Genomic DNA, 25490 nt, shown 5'->3' with positions numbered 1-25490 from the left:
GCCCGATGTGGGTTTCGATCCCAGGTCTCCAGGATCACGCCCTGGGCTGAAGGTGGCGCTAAACTGCTAAGCCACCCGGGCTGCCCTCCTGAAATGCTTTCTTAAGAACATACAAAGCACCTTATTATTATTTGGTAACATGAACAAGTTTATTCAATTAAGGAGGTGAAATTTTAAGAAAAAGAAAAATTAAGATAAAAACATACCTATAATATCAGCCAGGTAAAATTCAAAATATTATTTTGCTAATTATAAAATTGATCATTGGTAATACCAGATTAAGTATATTATAGTTTAAGAAAAACAGATTGTTTTTTGAGCTTTTTGCAATGAAGAATCATTTTAAAAACATCTCCTCTCGTTTTAAGGAAATTAGTTTTACTATGGCTGTCCTCCATAATCACAGCCAAAAAGAGGCAGAACAAATGATTGGAGAATCTCTTCCTTTATTGTTATATTTTAAGATTTTGAAATTTCAGCTTCTTGTTAAGCCAGCAGTTTTCAAACTGGGTTTGTGAAGCTCTAGGTTTTTTGTGGGGTTGGGAGAGAGAAGGTGGATGATACAAAAGCTAAATTCAGGGCTTTTCCTACCCAACTTCAGCTAGGGTTTTTATTAGTGGGCTTTCATATAAGATTTCTTACGAAAATAAGGGCTCATGGCATTAATCAGCTACTAACTGTGAGTGAGTGCAGCTCAAGTTGATGCTGTACCCTCTTAAAAACATAAAGTAAGGGTCTATTGCTAAAAAATGTAATTAGTAGGTTAGAAAACCGGTACTGTCAACCTAGGTTGACAGTTCACAGCACAACCCACATCTGCTTTCTAATAGACATTTATAAACGTGGTGTATATCAGGCATAGTGCTGAATTTTAAAAAATAAACCTTCCCTCAGAGCTCATGGACTGGCAGGAAAGACAGACATATGAACAGTCAGCCAGAATGCAGAGGCATGCACAGTCGTCTGGAAGCCCTTGCAAAAAAGGAGTAGATGTGCTTGTCAATGGGGTAGATGGGATGGGGGAGTCTTCACAGAGGAGGTGCGAATTGAAACCAGGCAGACAGGGAGCTAAGGAGACCTGAGAATGAAGAATCAGCAGTTTCCAAGGTGTCTAAGGTAAGTGAGCCATTTGGTGAGTGGATAAGAGAGCAGCATCTTGGGGCAAGATTGTAAAGGGCCTGGGGGTGCCCTGCCTGGCTAAAAGTATGTTGTATGAAATCACTGGGGGGCCATTGGCCACATTAGCATCTTTGTCTTCCTCTTAGCCTTTCCTGCCTTCCTTTTTTTCCTTTGCCATGTACTTTGCTGTTCTTTTTTCTTTTCCCCTTTGCCCTTGATTACACATTAGATCCCTAAGTGTTTATGGATATTCATTTAGTCCTGTCTTGGTACATAAGAGACACGCCATTGATAACTTATCCAAAAGTTTATTTTTCAAGATCACTTTGCCTCAGTCAAGTAACATTTTCTCTAAGGATCCGAGTGACCCTGCGGAAATAATTTACCACCACTGTGTCACTAAATGTATCAGGTCTACCAAAGGGGAAAAGGAGCAGACAGACACAAGTAGACTGCTCTGGGAGACGAATCTCAAGTGAAAAATAAATTGAATTCTTGATGTTTTAAGTAGCCTTAAAGTTTGGCTTTTGTCTTTCTGCCAGTTGAAAGCTAGTGTTCTGTGATGTTACTCCCTCAACTGCAAGTTCAAGTAATTACCTGGCATCAAGTAGCCTTAAGGTGGAAATATATATCAACAATGAAGTACATATAAAGAATGAAGTAATTTCTCCTTAGACCTGCTGAATCCTCCTAATCCTCAAGGAAAAACTACAGTTATGTCATGGTTCCTGACATGGTTGTTAAACTTGCCTTATAGGTTATAACTCGAAACGAACTCATGCTGGAAGAGACCAGAAACACCATCACGGTGCCAGCCTCTTTCATGTTGAGGATGTTGGCTTCGCTGAATCATATCCGAGCTGGTAAGAACTGTCAGTGTATTATTAGCACCACTGTTATATCATGTCATTATTTAAGATCTGCTTTAAAGCGATTTATATAATTTTCTTTTAACCACAAAATGAAACAGTGTAACTTCTGAGCTAGGAGTTCTGTGAACTCTTGATCTTAGTACAGTAACTTATTTCCTCATGAACCAAATGTACCAAAAAGTGTCAGAATGCAAAAAACAAAGTCACTTGAAAACTTTTATCATCTGTGCTTCTCTTCTCAGAGGGGAGTATCATACCATAAACCTTAAAATATGTTATAGTAAATACCTTTTAGTGGTAGATGTGGTCAAAATTAACCCTAGCCCAGAAAAAAACAGATGTAACATGCTACTGTAAGGGTTGCAACACATAATTTCAGTAAGCTTTTTAAATAGGTTTTTGTTTTCAATGATATACTGTGAGTTTGAGTGCCAGAGGAACACAAAATATATATATATTACAAGTAATATTCAAGAAGGAAGTGAATAATCTGTTTGTAATGATAGAAAAGATCCAGTATCCATTATAAACAAAATACATTTATCAAACAGGAGCATTGTTCTTCACGATTTCATAAATGAAATTTCTTCATATGCTGGGTAGTATCTGTTATTTAATAACAACAACCATTTCTGGAGTACCTATAATGTATTAGGCATCATACTACTTATTTCACAAATTTTTTCCTAATTAGCTCCAAACGTTTACAGCGTCAATTATTACAAAAGAACTAGCCCCAGGTCACACTACTGATGAATGGTAAAGCCTTAATGTGAAATTGGCTTCCAGGCCCTTACCACCGTTTGACCTTGGAAAATTCACTTGCAGGAATACATTCAGTTCACAAATATGACATGCAGCCCTCTGGGTGATCTGAGCTCAAACTGCTCCTCAGGCTCTCTCACAGCATTCTCTACTCTTTCCAATCCATCCACTCTGGCCCTCTTTGAATTTGGGGGCATGTCAAGCTCTTTTCTACCTCAGGATCTTTAACACTATGCTGTCCCCACCCATCCTCACTCTTTGTTAGGATAACTTCTACTTATCCTTCAGGTCTCTGTAAGCAGTGGATTAATTACCACTTTCTCAGAGAGAGTGGGGAATGGAGAGAGAGTATACCGGGGAAAGGAAAGGGTAGGTAGCAATTTTCAAAGTCCTGGAGGAGAGTATGGAGCACATCTGAAGAATTAAAAGAAGCCCATATGAGATGGAGAGGAAATATTCAAATTGTAATTGTAAATTTGTAAATTGTAAATATTAACTACTACCAGGAAAGAATGAAAGTTTCAAAATAAACATGGAATAGAAACAGAAAATGTTAGTAGTCCAAAATACTTTTGCAGTAGCTTTTGGGTTCCTATATCATTAATCACTGTAACATTTTTGATCCATTTTCTTGAGTAACAGTGAGTAATTCTTAAAATTCATCCATTTAGATTTCAGATTTGAGGAGGCAGCATTTTGTAAAACAAAAACATTTGCTGATTAGGATTCCTAAAACTCACTTGTTTTTGTAAAGAGCTTATCTGGTGAATGGCTCTCCCTGAGTTTCTGTAGAAAACCATTCTTCTGATTCGTGCAGAATCTGTTTTATGCAGCTGCTGATGAGCCAGTGGTTTGTTAGCTAACAGGTACTACCCTTCTCCTTCAATTTTAGTATGAGATAAGATGTCTTATAGCATGAAGATTCCCTTCCTTCCAGTCCTTGTTGCTGTCAACCAAAAAGAGAATTTCTAATTGGTTTAGTCAACTCTCTCTCTTGCTTCTCTTATTTAAAAGACTGGAGAGAAAAAGGTATTCAAGTTGCTTTAATCTTGAAAATATCTAGTTATTTGATGAGTCACATGTTCCCCCTTCCTCTCCTTCCCTCCTGGTCTCCAGTTTTCCAAGTAGATCATGTGTGCATATTCAAGGAGAGTTAGTAACAGACTGTGGTCATGTAAGTGCAGGCTAGCCTCTGTTACTCCTCAAGGCTTCTTGGGAAGTCCAGAGAATAGATTCAGGGCAGTGCCTTCCTGGTGGAGCTGTGATTTTTAATGAAGGCTGTACTATAGATTCTCTGTTGGGCTTCTTAAACTACAAATAGTTGGATCCTAGCTCCTTTAGATTCTTACTCATTTTATCTGAATAGGGCTTGAGCTTCTGCATTTTCAAAAAACCAACCAAAGTCATGCCATGAATACTTCACTAAAGACTGTGGTGTCTTATTGTGGTATCTCTCTCAGTTGGGTGGGGGCCTCCAAATGTGGGATGAAGCAGATTAGGTGAAAGGATCCACTTGAGGCAGAACAAGGGCACTGGAAGCTTGTTGAATCCGCCACCAGGGAGCGGGGGGAGGACAGCAGAGGATAGGGCCTCTGCCACAGACCCAGAGCAGATGAAGGGGCATGGCTACCTATTGCCCTTTTCTGGTAATTGCCTGGTTTAAGTAGTCAGGTAGGACCCATGGAGGGGAGTTTGGAGGTGAGTCTCCTGATGTTGAAGCGACTCTTATTTTTAGTTTTGATTTAAAAGAATTGTGTGTCTTAGACCTGCTTGGTCTGAGCTGCTTTGTAGTCTTCCTGCCTCAGAGGTACAGTTTCAGGAACAAAAGATTTCACCTAATTGATTCTTAGAAACTGGGTTTATGTTCTGAGAGAGGACTCTACAGCGGTTGTTTGAGAGGGGTTTGAGAAAAGAACAATTATTCTGCCCTCTTCCTCATTCTAGAAGCCACTGTCAGTTATTCACTGACCTATACTCGACACTCTGGGCCTCACGGGTCTCTTCAAGGCTTGCTCTGGACTTGGCAGAATTCTCACGTCTACACTCCCGGATAAAGGCTGAGACCGTTCTTGTTAACCCCCCATTTCCCCATCTTCATTAATAATGTGACAAAAGAATGTGGGTAAGAGCCTACATGCTCGGAAGTAGTCTGACACCGCCTCCTCCTGCTTCCCATGTGACAGGAATAGGTGTGTTGAATGTGGTCAGTCATCCAGGATCCCTTTCACCGTAATCTACTTCAGCTGATAGCAGCTTCATGTTTTCTTCTCTAATGGAAGTCTGTCACACAAAAAGACTGTAATCTCTTTATACTGACATTCGTTAGGTAGCCCTTAAGTGATCAGCAATTCTTCCACCGCGTGCAGAGTCCTCAGTGATATATATGAAGGTCTATCCAAATCTTGTTTTTGTTCACTTATTTTGCACATGTGTATTGAACACTTACTGTGTAATAATAGCTAAAATTTGTATAATTCAGGTTGTAAAGCATATACACATACATTATCTGATTCGTTTGGCTTTGAAATGGAGTCAGCACGGAGGGGACTTACTAATCTAGTTCAGTTGGATGGTAAAGATACAGTCCCTTCTGTATACTGCTCTTGGTCTTACTGACTTGGGATCCAGTGGGAGAGTTTAAGCTGCTCTAGGTAATAAAATTTCAGGATTCAGTCTTATTTCCACATTACCATGGGGAACTGCTTCTGTGGCAGAATGGGCTCCATCCTAATAGTGGTACTGGTTTCATACTGTTGCCTTCTTTACATACCCTAAGGTAACATATCTTAGTAAGGCTTTCGTTCTGTTTATTCTACAAACTATCATTGAACATCCTGTACTAGGCTTTGAGAATGTAAGATAAAAACAAACAAACAAACAAACTCCTACCCTCCCAGGAGCTCAAAAAGCCCTTGAAGTCTGGTCTATAAGAAGACATGCAAACAAACCATCCCTGCAATTAGGATCATCGTTATACAGTAAACACAGAGTTTGGAATGTAGAGGAGGGAGTTCATCATTCTGCGAGTCGGATGTTTGAAAAAGTCCAGGAAACCTTTCACAAAGGGGATAATAGTTGCATTGAGATGAGTAAGCAGAACATTTATAGTGGAACAACTGGGGGAATGTCTCAAGCAGAGAACGACAAATATATCGTGAAAGCTTGAGAGAACAATGCCGTGTTCACTCACTAGTTTATATATTCATTTGGGTAGTTAATCTAGATAAGCTCCTTGAGGGAGAGACTACATGTATGTTTTGGCCACTATTGTATCCTTACACGACGACGCCTGGAACATGGCAGATAGAAGTTAAAAAATCGTTTTATAAACAGAAATACACAGATTCTCAAGAATGGTCCCTGGGTTCCCCCACAGCCTCCCTGTTTGGTGGCATGATACACCTCCTTAGTCTCCCAGACTCCCAAGTCCATGGTGGTGAACTGTAATACATCAAGATCTTAGGGTTTTTCTTTTTAATTGTTATATGTTTAGAATTACATGCATATTCAAAGTTATAGTGCTGTTTCCTTTATTCTGTTTGCTTCTAGCCACAAAAAATACCTACACACAGAAGTGAACTGATTTTTACATGATGATGTGTTGAACTGTATACATTTTAATCAGTTTTAAATAAAAGGTACTGAAAATTATTTTAATTATAATACTAAAAGCATTTCTTTTTGTGGGTTTCATATTATGTTTTCCAGACCGGTTGGAGGGTGACAGATCAGAAGGCTCTGGTCAGGAGAATGAAAATGAGGATGAGGAATAACCAACTCTTATTGGCAAGCACTTAGATGTTCTGAAATTTGTATAAGACATTTATTATATTTTTTCTTTACAGAGCTTTAGTGCAATTTTAAGGTTATGGTGTTTTGGAGTTTTTCCCTTTTTTTGGGATAACCTAATAACATTGGTTTGGAATGATTGTGTGCATGAATTTGGGAGAGTGTGTAAAACAAAACTAGCAAAATGTTTTAAAAACTTTTGCCATGTATGAGGAGTGCTAGAAAATGCAAAGTGCAATATTTTCCCTAACCTTCAGATATGAGAGCTTGGATCAATGTGGAAGAGTAATTTTCATTATAGTGAAAATATTGGTTCAAATAAATTTCTACACTTGCCATTTGCATGTTTGTTGCTTTCTAATTAAAGAAGTTGGTTGTTTTAAATATCATGAATTTGACTTTTATTTCATGCCTTACTACCTTGACCCACGTTTTCCAGTCTTTTCTGTAACATGAGACTTTTTCTCTATTCTAGAGTTGATAACCTTTTCTGTTCTGGCTTCTATATGATGGAATCACATAGAGGAGCTTTTATTATTTCTCCTTTTGAAGCACGTTATCTTTACTTCCAGTCATCATCTTTTCGGGATAAATGGTACCTCTGTACCGAGTACAGAAGCTAGGCTCCCAGTACAGTAGCTAGGCTTCCAATGGCAATCCAGTGGATCGCTCCCATGATAGATCTGAAAGCTCTGGCTTCTGGTCTTCTGCTTTCCAGAAAGCTGTTGATCCTCCAGTCTTAGAATTCCGCATCTTCCTTTACTGTAGTGTCTAACTCCACCCATTTTAGGCTGTCTCCACCCAGGCTATATCTTGTGAGCTGAAAATGCTCCTGGAGATTTAACCCTGCTGTCAGCCTCCCTCCCCTCTTCCAAACTGGTGTGCTCTTTTCCAGCGAGGCCATGAATGGACTTCACAGGTGTAGTCAGGCAAAGCTTCCCATTCCTGCATGGGGACCAGGCATTGCCCCTTCCCACAAGATGGCTGCAAGCCCAGGTACACCAGCTACTAAGAGAAGACAGACTGGCTTTTTGGGTTAAGAAAAAATAACTCTTCCAACTCAGTAACTTCCATTGGAATTTAGCATCTGACTCTCACCCCAGACAGGGCACATGTGTTTGCACATTAGGAAATGTGGTAAATGGTCAAAGGGAAAAGGAATTAGAACTTTAGCCAAATAGGGCAACTGCATGATTTCTGGAAAGTACAAGGGTCTTAGTTTTTGGTTACCAATTAGTTGTATGACCTGCTTAAGCCATGTGACAACTCTGGGTTTGTTTCCTCTGATCTAAAATGACAATCTTATTTGTACCACCTGTGTCCTAGGGGCTGTTAGGACCACATGAAGCCATGGAGTTTGAAGGTCTTTACAGAACAACTGAACTGACCACTAGAAGCACACATGACATCATTCCTCGCACTGTAATAAAACAGGGATTTGCTGTAGAGAGGTGCTGGAAGGCTGGTGGGGCAGAGGCTACTGGAGAGCTCAGCGGGGTCAAGGAGTAGCAGCTCTTTGACCAGAAGAGCACAGAAGAAAATGAAAATGTATGTCCACTCTGGCACAGGATATGTTCATAGTCCTGGGGGCTGGACAGAGGGGCATATGCAAATTTTGAACTTTCTGCTCAGTTTTGCTGGGAACCTTAAAACTTACTGAAAAAAAATAAGTGATATTTGTCAAAGGACTTAGGTCCCCTGCTGTTAATTGTGCAGTTTGGGTACTGTGTATTACAAAGGAGCAGGGCAGGCCCAACAAGCAGTCAAGGAGGCAGCAAAAAGAAAACATATAGGCAGAGTTGACACCTCATGACTCCCTATGTTAGGGAGACCCCAGCCAGACAGCTGGACCCTGGGGCTCACCTGCATCTGGGACTAAGGACTGTGATCTCAGTAGTGGCAGGTGAGGTGGTCAGGTTAAGGTGGTAGGTCTTGTGCCTGGGGGTTGCTAAGTCTCAGGCGCAATCTGTCACCCACCCTTTGCCTCTGGTTACGGGACAAACCTCTAGAGAGTGGGTTGCTATTCATTAAGCCTTTTTTAAGATTTTATTTGAGAGCATGAGGAGAGAGAAGCAGACTCCCGCTGAGCAGAACCCTGGAGATCATGACTTAAGCTGAAGACAGATGCTTAACTGATGGCCATCCAGGTGCCCCCTCCCACACACCCCCATTAAGCCTCCTTTAAAAGCCTTGGATTAGGAGGCACCTGGCTGGCTCAATTGGTAGAGCATCTTAAGGTTGATCTTAAGGTTGTGAGTTCCAGCCCCACGTTAGGTGTAGATATTACATGAAAATAAAAATCTTTTACAAAGAGTGTGCCTGGGTGCCTGAGTTGTTAAATGTCTGCCTTTGACTCAGGTCATTATCCTGGGGTCCTGGGATTGAGCCCTGCATCAGGCTTCCTGCTAAATGGGGAGTCTGCTTCTCCCTCCCCCCTGCTTGTGCTCTCTTACTATCTTTCCTCTCTTTCAAAATCTTTAAAAAATTAAGTGTTCTGTATTTCTGGGTCATGTGGGGAAGTCAGTACTTTCTGAATCTAATTGTCTTGGAAGAATTTATGAACCGCATATGGATGGATGTACTGAGGTGAGTGGTGTGGACACTGCCACCTCCCAATTCTATAGCAGTGAGCTCCTTCCTCCTTGCCTTCCTCTCTTCAGCCCTTGGGAAGGGAGGCTGCACCAAGGATGTGTCTGTGCACAGTGGGGGAAAGGGCAGACACCAGGGAGTACAAGTCCAAATCCACAATACAGCTATACAGGTACCAAACAGATAATCAGGTAAATAAAACTATTCTAAATATACTTTTAATCGTTTATAAATACTGTGATTTATAATTATCCTAAACATTTTTCTTCTTTTAAAAAAAATTGTCCAAAAACTTCAAGTGGAATATATTTCAGGATTAGCTTGCTTTTGTTTTGCTTTCAAGGTTTTTGACAACTTCTGCATCCAGCACAGGGCTCTCTCAGCACATCCACATCGCAGAGTGACCTGTTTCCTGGCAGACAGGCTCTTCCCACTGCACTCAGAGGCTGTGAGGCTGCAACTTCCCTGGGAGGTGGCACATTCCATTCCCCGGGTCACCTCTGTGGGAGTGCGGGACTGGGGACTGCCTTTTCATCTGGGACATGCTAACTTGCCTGTGACTCCGGATATTTCAAAGATGGTGGGGTGAAAAACAAAACCAGAAATGGCTTCTCATTCCTAAGCTATTAATACCAATACTATTCAGGAAAAATCTCTGAGGGAAATGAACACAGCTTTGTGTATTATGTTCTCCTAAAAATAACACTGAGCAAAACCGTGCTTTTGGTAATCTCATGCAGATTTGAGTTTGTGCTTTGAAATCTTCCAAATACATCCAATCACTTTTCTTGGGTTGCAGTTTTTTGAGGTCTCGCAAGCCAGTATTTCAGGCTCCCAAGCTCTCTGGTTTAGTTTCTACCCACCTACTAAGCTCAGCTGGCCTAATGACGACTTTTAGTATCCCTCCTCCACCTCCTTCTCAGTCACATGGCCAAACATCTGACATTTGACCCAGACTCTGGCTTAATGTACTTGGGGTGGGGGTATCAGACATTCCCTAGGCCTCCCTGGATTTTGTGTGTCCCCTCTCCCCATCCCAGAGGGTGGTCAGGCTCTGTCCCCTCCTACAGTCACATATGACAGCCACTTTGCTTTAGGGTGGAAATTGTAATGTCCCTTCTGTCTCCCATGGGATTCATCTGGGTTCTGCATATGCTGTGGGTACCAGCATGGACTCCTGTGTGGCCTCTTGCCTCAGGGGCTTGGAGGATCAAAGATTCTGTGAGCCCAAGACCCGCTGCCAAGCAGTCACTGTCAGAGGGGGACACAGGTGTACTTAGCACCCAGGTCACATCTCAGGAGCTGTAAGGGAGGTCAAGGCTGAGTTCGTGCCCTGGTCTGGGACTCTACAGCAGGCCCTGGAGGTCCATCATTTTTGAATGCCATTAACCGAAAAGTTCATTTTTGCTACTTCACACATTCCTCCCTCTATTGCCTCCCCACACCCCCCTTCCCAGAAGATCTGCTTATGCTGTGTATGCAGCAAACGGGGCCATCCCCAGGGCCACAACCCTCAGCACCTCCTGTCTACCTAACAGTGGTCTCCTCAAGATCTTCCCCTTCGTGTCCTGGAGATGCCTGGGAGACCAGTCCACCGCCCCCGCCCACCGATACTGGGAAAAGGCGGTGGCCCAGCTCCAGCCACACACAGGTGCCGTGCGGGACGCTCGGGTCCGGAGGGTCCCCTAGGAAGAGGCCCACCTGCATCCCGCGTCCCCACAGAGGACTAAGTTACACCCCCTATTGTAGCGATAAGGACAGGGACCCAAGGCTGCCCGGCTCCCTCAGCGGCAGCGCCGGACGGAACTCCGAGCCTGCCGGACCCCCTCGGCCCTTCGGAGCCACGTCACCCTCCCCGGCTCCGTGGACGAGAGGCAGTGGGGCTCCAGGCTGACCACCGGCCGCGGGCAGGCCCTGGGGCCCGTCCAGAGCCCAGTCCCCCACGAGCAAGCCCTCGAACGGAGAAGCGCTCCGTCGCCAGGGCTGAACGCGCTCCTAAGGTCTCCATGTCAAAGCCCGTTCCCGTCCGAACGGCCGCCCCACGTCCCCAGCACCCATCTGGGGGCTGCGCCCCGCGGGTCCCGCGGAAGAGAGCCGCCCGCCGCCGCCGCCGCCGCCAGGAAGGCTTCGGGGTGCGGGGCGCACGGCCTCCGCGGCGCCGCAGCCGCACTGCTGCCACCTAGCGTCGCGGGCCCCGAAGGCGAGGACTCCGTGCCTCCCGCCGGGCGCGCAGCGGCGCTGTGCCGGGTAGCTTGGTACCCGGAGCACAGCAGGGGGCCCATCAAGTGGCAGTTTCAGGGATAGGGGCAGAAATGGGCAACAGCCCAAAATGTGGTTCTGTTAAAACTGGGACACGCACGACTGAGGTTTTTCAGCGACCACGTGGCCAAGTGTCCCCACCCCACCCCCGCCCTGCACAGCAGTATAAAGCCAACAGGCCCAGGCTGAGGGGGGGCAGTTGGGGTTTTGACCTTCTGCACTGAGGGCAGGGGTCCCCAAAGAGGCTCTCGGGAACGCGAGAACGTGTGGGGATTCTCTCCCTTTCCTCTCCTCCTTGCCCTGCTCCTCCCGCCCCACTTGCTCTGGCTCTCAGGCCGGAATCAAGGCAGATTTGAATTCCTGAATGCACAAAATATGGCTCTAGCTACCAAACATCCTCCCAGGCTTGGCTCACATGGTCCCCCACCTAAGTGCCCCACCTGGAAATGTTCACCTCCCCCTGGTGGACGTATTGAATAAGCATTACCTGACTGCTCTTTACTGGCATCACTACCAGCCAGGCCTCTCCCTACATTGTGTTGAGTGAAGCGCTTTGCTCTGCACCTAGTGGGCGTGCCATGTCTGGCAGTGCCAAAAGGAAAAAGAGAAAGGCAGTGAGTCCTTCTGCGACATTTCTAGATAGGCTAGGATGAAACCCTGGGATCTAGCTAGTCTGGGATCTGCCACTGGGGCCTTGAGGTTTCAGGACTCTCCCCAGACACCAGCCAATGTGCCGCTCTCACAAAAGCCTAATGGACAAGCCATCCCAGGTTAGTCCAGCCTGGAGTTGAAGATCTCTGTGCACATCAGTTGATGAGGAATATGGCCCCTTTACTAGACGAGTATAGGAAAAAAATACATACACATAGAAAACATAAAATGCCCGCAGACTTAGGAATGCCTCCCAGTAGTGGTAGCGGAATCCGTCTGACCTGCACGTATAGGCAGAGCCCACAGGTGCAACTGCTCTCTGCTCCTCTGGAAAAGCCACCTGCTCCTCCCCGCCCTCTCCAGAACCCAGACCAGTGCCCGGCACCCAGCTGACCTGGGAGCACTGCTGATGGCCTCAGTCAACACAAAGGCAGCAAGCCCCAGGACGAGTGAAAAGGCTTTAGTAAGCAGCTGGTCACTGGCTGCCACGACTGGTCACCAGGAGCCAGGTAGGCCCCAAAGAAACCACCACAGAGGGAATGTACTGTCTGGAGTAAGCTGCCTTGGAGCAGATGCAGCTGGATCTCCCCAGAATCTGCCTTCTTCTGGCCACCTAGAATTCCAAAGGCGGGGAATGTTTTGCGCTTAGCTTATTTTCCAGGAAGGGCAGATGCGAGGGATTCCCTGACTTCCCAGGTCACCACTGCACTACTGCCAGGCCACCCATCAACTGCCGTCCCAACTCAAATGGGAGACGAGCAAGTTCTAACCGTACAAATCACATTCCTGCAGCTCTACTTCCACCTCTTCCTTCACTTCTGGTTCTGGGAGGTCAGCCTTCTGTCAGGACCCTGCTAGACACAGGACGGCTGAGTTCACACTCTGTACCCACAGGGCTGCATTTGCCCGTCAGAAACCATCTCAAAAGCTGTGCTGGTGTTGGTCCAAGGGTCCACTTCCCCCCACCTCTCTCACCTACAGACTCTGACATTGAAGATGACAGCTGGAAATTATCTCGGAGGTCATTTTCTCCAACTTCCCACCCCATTATCCCACTTTCTGGATGGCTTTGAGAGGTGACTGGAAGTCCCGAAGAGTGGAAGCAGAGGAACTGGGTCAAGAGCACAAGTCCAGCGTCCTTTCTGTTTCATCCTGTCTCACACTGCCTGGGGCTGGGGAATCAGCCGCTGTTGCCCGCAGTGGGATTGCTGCCAGTGTACCTGGAAGCCAGCCACTCTGACTGGTCAAATACCACAAACAATCTAGCAGATGAGGTTTCCTTACATGAAGAACAGCCTGTTTCCCAGCTGTGCTGGGCACCACAGCCCCAGTCAGGCTTGGGAAGATTGTGCTGTGTACTAACCAAAGGGATTATCTTTTTAATTCTGGAAATGAAATATCTAGCACTTGCTCCTTTCTTGTGTCTTTTATAGTGGTTGCTCCCTTCTTTTGAAATACTGGAGAATCAGTCAATAGGGAGGTGGGCAAGGTGGCCCCATCCTCATTGACAGCAGCTGTCTGGCCTGATAGTGGCCAGCACCGGCAAGTGACTCTGCTGATTTTGAGGTCATAAGCAGGATAGAGATGTTGGGAACTCCATCTGAGGGGCTCTGCTTCCAGGCTCTCCTCTGGGGACCATTCAGTGTAGAACTGATGACCCCACGTGGCCTGCATCAACCATGCAGAAGCCCAAGGGATGATCATGCTTCGTTAGGAAGTTCTGTCCTCCAAAGTGCACAGGGAAGTGCTTACCTGCTGAGACCTCTGGGACAGTGCTCGGCTGGACTTCTAGGTCATGAAGGAAGAGGAAGTAACCCACAGGGTGGTTTCCTCCCAAGCCAGGGTCCCCCTTCTATGCCTCACTTCCAAAATGTCATGGCCACGCCTTCATCTGCTTGCCTCTGTGCCTTAGATGCCTCTGGTCCCGTTGCCAGGACCCACAAGGAGCACACGTGTGGTCTCACAAGACACTTGTTTTTTTCTGGTGTTTTTTCTGGTGGCTACACCCTAGATGTTGTTCCTTTCCCGGACGCCCCTCTGTGGGACAGTCCACCCTGAGGCCTTCATCTCTGTTCTGCAGCTAAAATGTTCCCTTCCTCGATGCTCTGCAGCTGCAACCTCTGGCTCGCTAGAGTCCTGCTGCCTCGGCGTCCCCCAAAGCCAGCCCCTGGGACAGTCCGTGCTGTGGCCAGGACCCCGGGAAGAGCCTCCTCCCCAAACAGGTTGATTTTGGCTTCGGCCTCTATGACTTTGGCCAAGCTGGCTGCATAACTGTCCAAGGACTCATGCACTTCAGCTTTCACGTGAAGAATAGGGTTCCTGGCAGCATCTGTGAGAGAAGCATAAAGAAGGTTGGCCGAGAGCTGGGACTGGTAACCGAGGGGGATATGCCTGAGGATGCTTCACCGCTTGGGGAGGGGCAGGATGCAAACTGACGGTGTGGGTTTTGTGGCCAAATTCCCTAGACTCAAATCTTTGGCTTCCCACATACTACGTAGGGAGCATGAAACTTACCTGCTTCCTCATCTGCAGAGAGGAGGTCACAGTACACCTCTTCCTAGGGTTGCAGAACCATGATCATTAATGCTTTCTGAGATGTCTAGGCCCGGCCCGTAAGAAAGCCTTGATAAATACTTCCTAGTAATGATACTAAAAATGCCACCATCTTTGGAAGAATTCTCTGGTATTTCAACTATGTAGAACCATATAACGTCTATGACTGCAAACTTGCACAAACCTGAATGCTGCCTCTCCTGAGGCCCCACCCAGGATGACGACCCCTCACAACTCAGGTGGAGAGAAAAAGAGCTCAGTCTTCATTTCACCCTCACACCCACTGCTTATTATTACTATTGCCCTCGCTACCCATCTTTCCCCTGACATTTTGGGGCGACAGCTTATCCCCTACCCCTCACATTTTCTGGAGAGGGGACAACTTCTGCCCCACGTGAGGAACACGCCATCCTTCACCCCATTTCAGGGAGTCTGCAGCCACACACGGGTGCAGGGAGAGTGGAGGAGGGCCACGTGGCCGCCCCCTGCCCCGTCACCTGTGGTCTGACCGGTGCCCTCAGAGCTGCCAGCCCCGCTGAGCCGGCCGGAAGGGGCCAGACTGGCCTGTGTGGACGGACGGACCCGCGACAGATTCATCCACTTCTGGGGCAAAGGTATTAGAAAGCCCACGAGGCTGCAGGCCGCACCCTGTCCTGGGTCCACCTTGTCCGTCTGACGGGCCCCCGTCTACCGCCAGGGTCAGGACCCGAGCCCCAGACTCCGCCACAACCGCACCCAGCCGGGCCTGCGGCTGTCCTCGCGGGCTGGCATTCGGAGGACAAGGGGCACTGTGGGCGCTCTGGACGGTCCCGTCACTCTTCTCACAGCACGTCCGCACGGGAAACCAGACCCTACATTTCAGAGGCGACAAGGTGCTGGGGCTGGATTCGAGTCAGGCGGGGGACAAAAGCGTGGGCGCCGCAGCAGAGCCCCTTCCCTCTCGGAACTCGCGCCCTCACCGACTCCGGGGCGGGGCGGGGCGGCGGCCTCCGCCTCCGCCGACGGGGGACACGGTGGGGCCTGGGGCCGCAGCTGCCCTTCTCCGCGGAGGCGGCGGCTCAGGGCGGTCCGCCCGCGCCGCACCCCGCACCCCCGAGGCCGAGAAGCGAGGGACGCCCCAGGCCCGGCTGCCTACGCCAGCGGCTCCCCGAAGGAGGGGGCGGGAACCAGGATGCGGGCCGTGGGCGCGCACGTGCGCATGTGCGTGTCCGTGCGTCCGTGCGCGTGCGTGCCAGGGCGCACAGGGGAGCGTACGTACGCGTCCGTGCGTGGCCGTGCGCGCGTCTAGCGTTGGGCAGCCTCCCCTCCCGAGCCTGGGCGCCGCCGCTCCTCAGAGGGAGGCCTAGGGACAGGCGTGGCCGCGGGGCCGGGCGGTGGCGGCGGCGGCGGCGGGCAAAGCGCGGAGCCCTGGGATGTTGGGGTGCGCGGGGCCGAGCCAAGGACGGTGCCCGGGCTGTCCCACAGACCAACCTTTGATTTGTTCCACTTCATCCTCAAATGTCACGGAGCTCCTTCTCTTGGGGGGGCAAGCGCCGTGGGAGGGAGGGTTGTCGTCAGACGCGTAGTCCTCGAGCAGCATCACATCTGTTCCTAAAAGCAAGGGGGATCGTGCCCACAGACCCGGCGATGCCCGGTCCTCCTCGCCCCCCCGCCCCCCGCCCCCGCCCCGTGTGTTCATCCCGCCAGCAGGTGCGACCGCCTCCGCATAGCCCCTGCCGAGAACCAGTGATTGCAGGAGGCGCGGCCGGAGACGGGGCGGGGCGGCCGCCGGAGAGGCAGGCTGCGAGCCACAGGTGGCAGGACTCGGGGTGCCGAGGGGAGGGCGGCGCCGGGACAAGGGCCTTGTGTGCTGGGGGTTCTTCTCACCATTGGAATTTCCATCACTGTTCAAATATGTTGTGCTAAATCAACATGTTAAACTTGAAAATGTAGAGTGCTTTGGGGATCAAAAAAGAGCTGAAAAATCTACCTCTCCCAGAAGCCTGGGGAAGCCAAGGCGGAGAGGCAGGGAGGGCGGGTGCGGGGCTCGGGTTGAGGCTGGCCCCTGGCCCCACACCAGCTCTCAATCCTTCAAGGCCTTGCTCAGGAAGCGAGGAAGAGAGGGCAGCCCACGTCTGTCCGCTTCAGAGCAGGCTGAAGGGCATCACTGGGGCCTGCACACAGTGCTCCTTGGCCAGGCGTTAGCACTGGTGGAGCGGCCGTTCACGCCCCACAGGGACCTAGGGTCCCAGGCAGGCTCCCGAATCCCTCAGTGTCTGCAAGTCTATGAGGCGGGAGGGTAATTCGACCCACCTCCAGAGTTGCCTGAGGACTATGGGACACACACACAGCAGGTGCTGAGTCACAAGGCACAGCTCCTAAGGGGTGGGGTGGGGGGGAACCCCGCAGGCTCCCTCTGTGTGGCCCCACAGGCTTGGCTCCTCTTCTGGGCCACAGGGCTGCGCCCTTGCTCCTTCTGCCTGGCCACCTCCTACCTGCTCTTTGGGTTTCAGTGTCACTCACAGAAGCCATTCTAACGCTCCCCCCAAAACACTCCCTGAACGGCCTCTCCTTCAGGAGAGTTCTCATCCTTCCTTAACGGCAGAATCACTGGAAGCACGGGGGACCACTGGCCGTCTTCCGCAGTCCATAGAAAGCTCCAGGAGGGCAGCTCACCACTCTATCTCTAGAACCTAGTTCAGTGTCTGACCAAAACCGGGGCTGGGCAAATCAGCATTTGTTGAATGAAGGAGTGTGATACCGCCTCTGGATCCTTGCTGGTTGTCCGAGAATGGTGGAGAGCCTGGGGAGTGACCCAGAGCCCGACCTTTCCTTCAAATCACACAAGGGACTTGGGGCAAGATGGGCCAGTGTGACCAGTGGTTCAGCCCATCGGCTGACAGGTGATAGAACATTCTAGGGAATATCCTGCCTCTAGGGAATACTGCCCATGACAGAAGGCCTGGTCTCAGTCCCAGCCCGCAGACCGCCCCAGCGTTCCACCCCACAGGCTCAGGCCGGGAAAAACAGGTCAAGGCAGACAGAGGTGGCAGGAATCCTCCGTGGCCCTCAGCCCAGCTTGTGGGTAAAGGCCAGCCCCAGGATGGAGAGCAGATGCCTCTGGCCACCTGCCTCTCACCGGGGCCTTGTGAGGTGCCCAGCAGCAAGGAGCCAGGGCAGGACTGAGACATCACAGGCAGCTGCCTGAAGGAGGCGGCGCCCGCCCTGCAGGATCCCCTGGGGGGCTGCTACTGGGGGACGGGGAGCATCTGTGCGGGAGATGTGTTTCTTCAGGGAGCCCGAGTTTCCCAAAGGCAGGGCACAGGGCATGCAAGGACGGTGACAAGGTGATGTGACTTCAGTAGGACTGCCCCCTGACAGAGGGATGGCTACCCCCAGGTCACAAACGGGGATGCTCCAAAGCTTAGAAAAAGAGTAAGCATCTTGCCCAAGATAACGCAGCTCGGAAAAGGCCGATCAGACACGGACACCCGAGCCTGTGCTGGCCGACAGCATGAGGATGACTGTAACAACTCGTGGTCACTAACACTTTAACTTTTCAAAGGGTTTCACTTAATTTGGATCCGACAGCCCTGGCGGTGGAGGGAACGGGAACTGAACTCCCCAATTTTATAGCGGAGGAAACGGAGGCACGGACACGCTGGCGAGGGAAAAGCCATGCCGAGAAACCCACGCCCAGGGCCTGGCCCTCCTGCCAGCTCCTCCACTGGCACCAGGGTCACGCGGGAGGCTCACCTGAGTCCTGGGAGCAGCTGAAGCCAGTGTCCCCAGTGCTGCTGCTGTTCCCCAGGGGCTGGCCGCCTGCCATAAGAGCCGTGAGGTGTGGGGACAGGCCCAGGTCTGAAAGGTAAAATCCGCACCGTCAGCACAACCCAGCTCCCACAGAGGCGGCCGCTGACCCTGCTTTTCCATTGTCCCACCCACCTCACCACCGGCCTGCCTGTCCTCTCTGTCTCCTACAATGCAGGCTCTCAGCCCCCTTTGCCTCTTGCTCCTACCCTGGGGGTGTCTGCACCAGGATTCCCTGGGTCCCCCAGAGAGGAAACTCTCAGGCCAGCAGCCCACACCAGCGAGGCAGGTGGGGTCAACAGCCCTGGGTGATGACCTTCCAGTGAAACAGGAACACGGTGCCCTGTGACCGCCTCGGATCCCCACTGAATACCAGAAGGGAATTTTTAAGAGACGGGTGTAAACTGCAAAGTGGGAGAGCATGTCCGCAAGCCAGGTGAGGGCAGGGAGCTGAGGCCGGCGGCTGCTTCTCACCCGGCACCCCCGAAGCTCAGGAACTGGAGACCGAGGAGCCTCTGCGGCAGGCGGGGCTGGATGGAAAGCAGAGGCAGTGCGGGGGCCCCTCCACCCTCTTCCCAGCCTGGGCTCAGGGTGCTCAGCCCCCTTGTTGGCAGGGAGTGACCCAGGGGACTGGCCTCGCAGACTCCCCCGGCCACGGCCCAGGCAACACTGGGTAAGCCACGCGCATAGCCCAGGCCACAGAGTTCACAGGGGGACCCCGCCCCTCATCTTACTCTGCCTGGCCAGGGAGTGAGAACCCTTCCCAGGGCAGCTGGGCCTCCCGTGCCCCCCAGAGGGCCTCCACCCGCTCCCAGGGCCTTGCCACTAACACAGAGGATGGCCGAGGTCACTAAACACGGAGAGAGCCACTAGCCTGAGAGACAGAGATGAAAGATTACAAAAGAAAGAAAGAAAAGGGGGAAATAGATCTCAGAGGAGACAAGGGAGGGAGCTTAAGAATTAAAAAAAAAAAAAATTTACTCTCAGGAGTCCCCTGAGAAAGTTGAGAGAATAATAACTCCACGAACAAAAGAGCTGGAGGCTCTGGAGACCACGAGGTCAGGAGAAGGAGCTCCCAGCAATTACAAGCGCAGAGGGCCTGCTGCCCAGCGGACTGAATGACCTGCCGTAACGGCGGCCCAGTTCCTCCCACGGTCCACTTACAGACAGGACAGGGCTCTGTTCTTTATGTTCATCCTAATTCTCCTGAGCGTATGCGGTGATGGACAATATGCTTTCCTTCCTTCCCCGGAGCCAAGGAGGAGACGGTGGGGGGGGGGGGGGGGGACAGGCTTCCTTCTGAATCACCCCTCCATGAACTTGGGGGAACTGTGCTTGTGCAGAGCACAATGGAGGAGGGGACTGGGACCAGACAAGACCCAAACGTGCTTGTCCCCATCCAGGACCTTGGCCTCAGAATATGACATCCCTGCAGGAAGCCTGGCCTGGGGAGGGCCCTGTGGGGGACAGTGCACTGCCAACCGCGATGGCCAAGGCCGTGCTGGGTTTGGGACACCGGCTCTGAGGCTGTGGTGAGAGCCAGAGCACGGCCTGGTCTCCAGCAGCGTGAGGAGCCATCTGAGCCAGCCTGCTGCGGCTGGGCTGAAAGATCTGGGGCACTGCTCTGCCCTGTGTTGATTTCGCATTTGCCACTCCACAGTGGGCACAAATACCTGGTATTTTTCACACGAAGCAATAATATATCTATTGGATTAGGCCCAATCCAAGCCTTGTTACAAAATTTTTAAAAAAAAAGGCACAAAGTGACAGGCCCTGGGGATCTGAGCAAGCCCGGGGTGAATCAGAGTCACTAGTGCCTTCAGAAGGTAAAGGAACAGTAGCACAGTTCTGAGGTGAAACAGGCACTTTGAAGTCACCAGAAAGCCTCTCGGTGGCACCAGGGAAGAAACCTGCAAACCAGGTATGAAAATTCAAAGGCCCCAGGGTGGCCTTCCCTCCCTCCAGCGCAGAGCTCTCCAAGAGGCCCTGCACCAACGTGTCTCTTCTGAGTGTGTCCACATCCTCCTCTCCAGAAGACTGCTAGAAAGGCTCTAACCCAGTTCCAGGAGCTTCGGGCACAGAGTGGCAGGCATTTGTAGAGGCTGCCTTCCCAGGGTGCCCAGGCCACCTTCCCAGCCTGGAGTGGGGGGCCCTGGGCTCTCCGCCCTGCCTGGGCTCGGCCAATGGAAGAGTTGCTGGAAGGCAGTTTGTCCTTTCTCCTGAAGGCCCCTGGTCACCCGTAGCCACCTATCAGCTTTGGGTGTGTGGTCTGGCCTCCCAACACCACATGTTAGCATCCAGCCCACCCTCTTGCACTAGAAGTCAGTGTCAGCTCCAGGGCTGACCTCTCTACCAGAGGGGGCACAGCCTGACAACCTCCAGATGGCCCAGAAATGGCCATTCCTAGCAAATTTATCAATAAGACCTCACAGGCTGAAGGCTTTTGGGGGGCTCAGTGGCAGGTGGCATCTAGGGAAAACCTCAGCTTTTGCACTTCTTCAGCTTGGGGCTAACAGAATGAGAAAACCCAGACCCGCTGATTATGGTGGAAATCTGTGTAGGAAATAAACATGACACTGTGTTTATAAAACTCCTGACATCCTAGAGACAGCTGGGAAGCTCCAGGTCTTTCTGGAGCTCCTCTCTGCCTCTGCTCACAGGCACTGTGAGGGAAGTCTCTACTTCCAGGTACCTGTTCCTTGATTAAAACTTCCCAGGTGTCCACAACACGGAGGGAGGCACAAAACCAAGCCAGAGCTTCCCAGTCCTCTCTTGCTCCTCCGCAACAGATCCACCTTCTTTCTTTCCTGGTGCTACCACCAGAGCTGGGGCACTCTCGGAGGGGAGGGAGGCGGTCCTGAAGCAGGCTCCGGGAGCCAGCAAGGACTTTGGTTCTGGAGTCTGGGTGGATGCGAGCCAGGCCCACTGAGGGGCTCAGCCAGAGGGACAGAGGCACCCCATTCTGCCCAGAAGGGCAATGAGTGATGCTGGGGCCTGCCATCCTGCTCCCTCTCCAGGACTCCCCCAGGCTGCCTGCAGCCTCCCGCCTCCGCCACCCCCACAGCCACCACCACCACCACCAGGAAAGCCAACTATGCAGAACCCCTTCATCCCCACGCTCTTCAACCCAAAAACATCCAGCAAGACTGCTTTTCCCTCAAGAGGAGACCACCAGCTGCCTTGGACTGGCCACCAAACTATAGCTGGCATGTCCCCCCATTCTCTGGCCCCATGACCTCAGCCAGCACAGTCACAGGTGCCCTGCATGGAAAATCGCAACCAAAAGCAGATTTTTTTTAAAGACTATTCATCTATTGGGTGGGGGCAGAAGGGGAGGGAGAGAAGAGAATCCGGAGCCAACTCTGCACTGAGCTCAGAGCCCAACATGGGGGCTTGATCCCACAACCTTGAGATTGTGACCTGAGCTGAAACCAAGAGTCAGACACCTAACCAACTGAGCCACCCAGGCACCCTCAAGCAGATGTTTCTTTTTTTTGTTAGCTACCCTCTCCTCCTCCATTCTCTTTCCTTATTCTTTTTCTTTCCTCATTCCTAAATTTCCATGGAATATAAAACATGTCAAATTTTTTGCCTAGAAGACAAGTGTTTTTACAAACTCTGAATAAGTTAATCAGTGAAATGAAACCTGACCCTGAATGCAGTCCTGGCTCACGAGGCATACTTGGAAATACGGAGTCGCAAAGGCTAGGGGATGGGCATTTCAGTGGTTAAAATCCTAGGATGGGGAGAGATTCTTTTTCTCCTCTGGTTAGAATAAAAAGTCCCTCTCTTGACAGGGTCATGAGTTCAAGCATGGAGCCTACCTAAAATTTAAAAAAAATTAAAAAAAAAAACAAAAAAACAAAAAACTCCCTGACTTCTTCCCTCAAGAAGTAACACTTCATTAGCTCATGAAATAAATCAATGATGCTGGTTTGTTATTGCCTCACAGAAAAGGTCTATCACCACTACCACTGAGTATTCACGATAATTATGAGCTATTTCTTTCCACCCTCTTGAGAGAGAAGTTGGAAGACTTCTCTAAATTATAATCTGAACTGGCTTTTTCCAGTTGATCTAAGTGCCTTCATAATCCCTCTTCCAGTGGCTCGTCCAGGTGACAATCACCCTCAAACATGACCCTGAAAAGCCAGCTACTTCCCCACTAGAATAACCACAGTACTAATGGCTGGAGGCAAGATCCACCAATGCACGCAAGGCTGAAGGAGAGAGAGGACCTCTGCACAGCCTTAAAGGACCTCCCCCATTGTATGTATTAATTATAATGGAAACAACAGTGACTTTACAATGGAGAAACCCAATAGATACCCCTTGAATTGTATAGACTGTATCCCCCCCAATTCATATACCCTAACCCCCAATGTGCTGGCATTTGGAAATAAGGCCTTTAGGAGGTAATCAGGAGGAGATGAGGTCCTGAGGGTGGGGTCCTCATAAGAAGAGACCACAGGGCTTGCTCTGTCCTGTCTCCCCACACCTCCACCACATGAGCCGCAGCAAGAAGACAGCTAGGAAGAGAGCTCTCACCAGAACCCAACCTCTGTAGCACCTTGACCTCAGATTTCCAGCCATCTGAACTGTGAGAAACACATGGCTGTGGTATAAGCCCCCTAATCTATGGTATTTTGTGATAGCAGCCTGAGCTAAGACATCAACTGAGACACCAAAGTAACGTGAGCGAGGTGCCCCTGACGTGATCACTACAGAGAGCATGGCACCCCCACGGCATTCCCCACGGCCAAAAAGGTATAACCTCATTCTAATCCTGAGAACGCATCAGCCCCACACATACTGCGGGGCATTCTACGAAGTCTCCAACCAATTCTCTACAAAAGCGTTACTGTCATGGAAGACAAGGGAAGAGCACAGACTTGTCAAAACTTGAAGAAGACAAAGGTAGCCATGACATGATTGTGAACCGGATCCTGGAGCAGGAAAAGGATGGGAATGGGAAAAATGGGTGAAATCCAAATCAAATGCATAGTTAATAGCACTACACCAATATTAATGTCTTAATTTTGGTAACTGCTATGGTTCGGCCAGGTGTTAACACCAGAAGAAGCAGAGCGGATGGGATTCTCTGTACATGCTTCCCAGCTCTTTTCCAAGTCTAAAATCATATCAAAATGAAAAGGATTAAAAAACGAACTACTGGGTGGCTCAATCGGCTAAGTGTCTGCATTCAGCTCAGGTCAGGATCCAGGGGTCCTGGGTTCAAGCCCTGTGTCGGGCTCCTGGCTCAGCAAGGAGCCTGATTCTCCCTCTCCCTCTGACCCCTCTCCCTCCTCATGCTTTCTCTCTCAAATAAATAAAAATTAAATCTTAAAAAAAAAATTCCATCTCTTCCTAGAGTAATTCCTCTGGGTCTCACCAAAGGTGAAAGGATTGTCTCCAGAAACCTGTTAGCTCTCAAAATCGGTTACTAGATGGAGGAGTCGCTTCACACACAGTAGACCGTGACATTTCAAGGTGAGGGCTGAGGTTTGGCACTGACACATCGTGAGTTACCGGCGACGGTGTGAGGAAACCATGGCCCAGCCAGAAAGGCCCAAGGAGGAGGAATGTGTTCAGAGATGGGCAGCTGGGGAGGGGAGGGGCCCATAAATGGAGTTCGCTTTCCAGAACACTGAAAGGAAAGGACTGGCCCAAGGTGGAGGGTAGCCCAGTCCAATGTGGTCGGGAGAAAGAGGCCGGAGGGCCGGGGCTGTGCTTGCAACACGGATTCTGAGCTCTGGCGTCCCCTGCCTCAAGCTGCTGCGCTTGGGAAAGCTGCCTGGGAAAGACGGGGGACGCTCCGGGAGCCTCTGAGCGCTCACCCTTCAACACGTGAGAGCGCCCTCGAGGCCTGCAGGCGGTTCCTGCCAGGGCGAACATCCCTTGCCCAGTGGACGCCCAAGTTACCTGTGATCCTGTTGGAAATGCTGAAGAGCCTGGACGTCCTCTGCCGCTGCACGAACGGCTCCCGGTAGTACCGATCCCCAAAGCACATGCCCAGCAGCTCCTTGCGAACCGTCTTGTTCCAGAGCCCATAGATCAGGGGGTGGCAGATGGCGCTGGTAAAGGACAGCCACGTGGCCCAGGTCTCCAGGGCCGGGGAGACGTAGTTCCTCCCCCAGAGGGCCTCGGAGGTGATGACAACCATGTAGGGGCCCCAGGTGACCATGAAGGCCCCGATGACCACCAGGATGGTGATGAGGGCTTTGCACTGGTTGGCCGAATAGACCACGCCCTGAAAGGCATTCCTCCTGCTGCCGGAGGAGGAGGTGGAGGTGCTGGAGTTCTTCCTCCCATTCCTCTGTGCATCCTCCTCCACGATGACCACAGTGCCACAGTGCACCTTGCGGGCCTTGACCCTGGCCACGCGGAAGATGAAGCCATAGCACACCAGCATGACCAGGAAGGGGAACAGGGCACACCAGATCTGCCAGAAGGCGGTATAGCCGGGCTCCCGGTGCCACGCAGCCACACACATCCACTTGAACTCGTCAAACTCCACCGACGACCAACCAAACAGAGGTGGCAGGCAGCCGATGAGGGAGTGAAGCCATATATAGACAAGCGCCATCACAGCTCGGTTCCCCGTGATCTTCATGGGATACACCATGGGGTACAGGACAGCATAGTAGCTAGAGAAAGCACAGAGGGAGACGAGAGAGGGGAGTCAAAATAGGGACCATATACCAGAATAGGCACCCTGTGCCCTCCAACATAGGGAGCTTTGCTGAATTTCTCCATCCGATCCAGCCATGTGGTACGTGCTCCTACAAGTAGCTCCTTCTCCCAACTTCTCCCCGACAAGGCACAGACTATGCTATGTTACACAGCTTTCTGGGACCCCGCTTCAGGCAAGAGCTGGGTGCCAGAGCTCAAGTGGTCCCGTTTCCAAGTCACAATGTGAGAGCCCAATCATATTTGGGGCTGTGGGTAATGTTGAGGCATCCACAGGAGTTCTAAGGGATCCTGCATGAAGCCAGATAATTTCTGGGTTGCTGACATTATTAATCCATTTAGATCAGTTTTCAGAGGGTCATTAAAAACCAGAGCAATATCAAAGGACTAAGGGGTTCATTCACTGGATGAACA

General features: G+C 50.5%; 2 protein-coding genes across 19 annotated transcripts in view; one reads left to right on the top strand and one right to left on the bottom strand.

The window, feature by feature from the left end:
- Positions 1 to 6929, top strand: part of DCAF6 (DDB1 and CUL4 associated factor 6) — a 131154-nt gene extending 124225 nt beyond the window's left edge. For all 13 annotated transcript variants that reach the window (XM_049112350.1, XM_035719373.2, XM_025430457.3 and 10 more), the window contains 2 exons: positions 1877 to 1982; positions 6465 to 6929. In XM_049112350.1, the coding sequence (XP_048968307.1) occupies positions 1877 to 1982; positions 6465 to 6529 (171 nt within the window). In that variant the 3' untranslated portion in view covers positions 6530 to 6929. The remainder of the gene's footprint in view (positions 1 to 1876; positions 1983 to 6464) is intronic.
- Positions 1412 to 25490, bottom strand: part of GPR161 (G protein-coupled receptor 161) — a 58414-nt gene continuing 34335 nt past the window's right edge. For all 6 annotated transcript variants that reach the window (XM_035719379.2, XM_049112352.1, XM_025430465.3 and 3 more), the window contains 4 exons: positions 24309 to 25033; positions 18333 to 18437; positions 16068 to 16187; positions 1412 to 14373 (listed from right to left, as the gene is read on the bottom strand). In XM_035719379.2, the coding sequence (XP_035575272.1) occupies positions 14108 to 14373; positions 16068 to 16187; positions 18333 to 18437; positions 24309 to 25033 (1216 nt within the window). In that variant the 3' untranslated portion in view covers positions 1412 to 14107. The remainder of the gene's footprint in view (positions 14374 to 16067; positions 16188 to 18332; positions 18438 to 24308; positions 25034 to 25490) is intronic.

Source organism: Canis lupus, chromosome 7 (genome assembly GCF_003254725.2).
Source record: "Canis lupus dingo isolate Sandy chromosome 7, ASM325472v2, whole genome shotgun sequence".
Classification (NCBI taxonomy): domain Eukaryota; kingdom Metazoa; phylum Chordata; class Mammalia; order Carnivora; family Canidae; genus Canis; species Canis lupus.
Note: the sequence above shows the minus strand (reverse complement) of the source record. Positions and strands in the feature narration are given on the sequence as shown.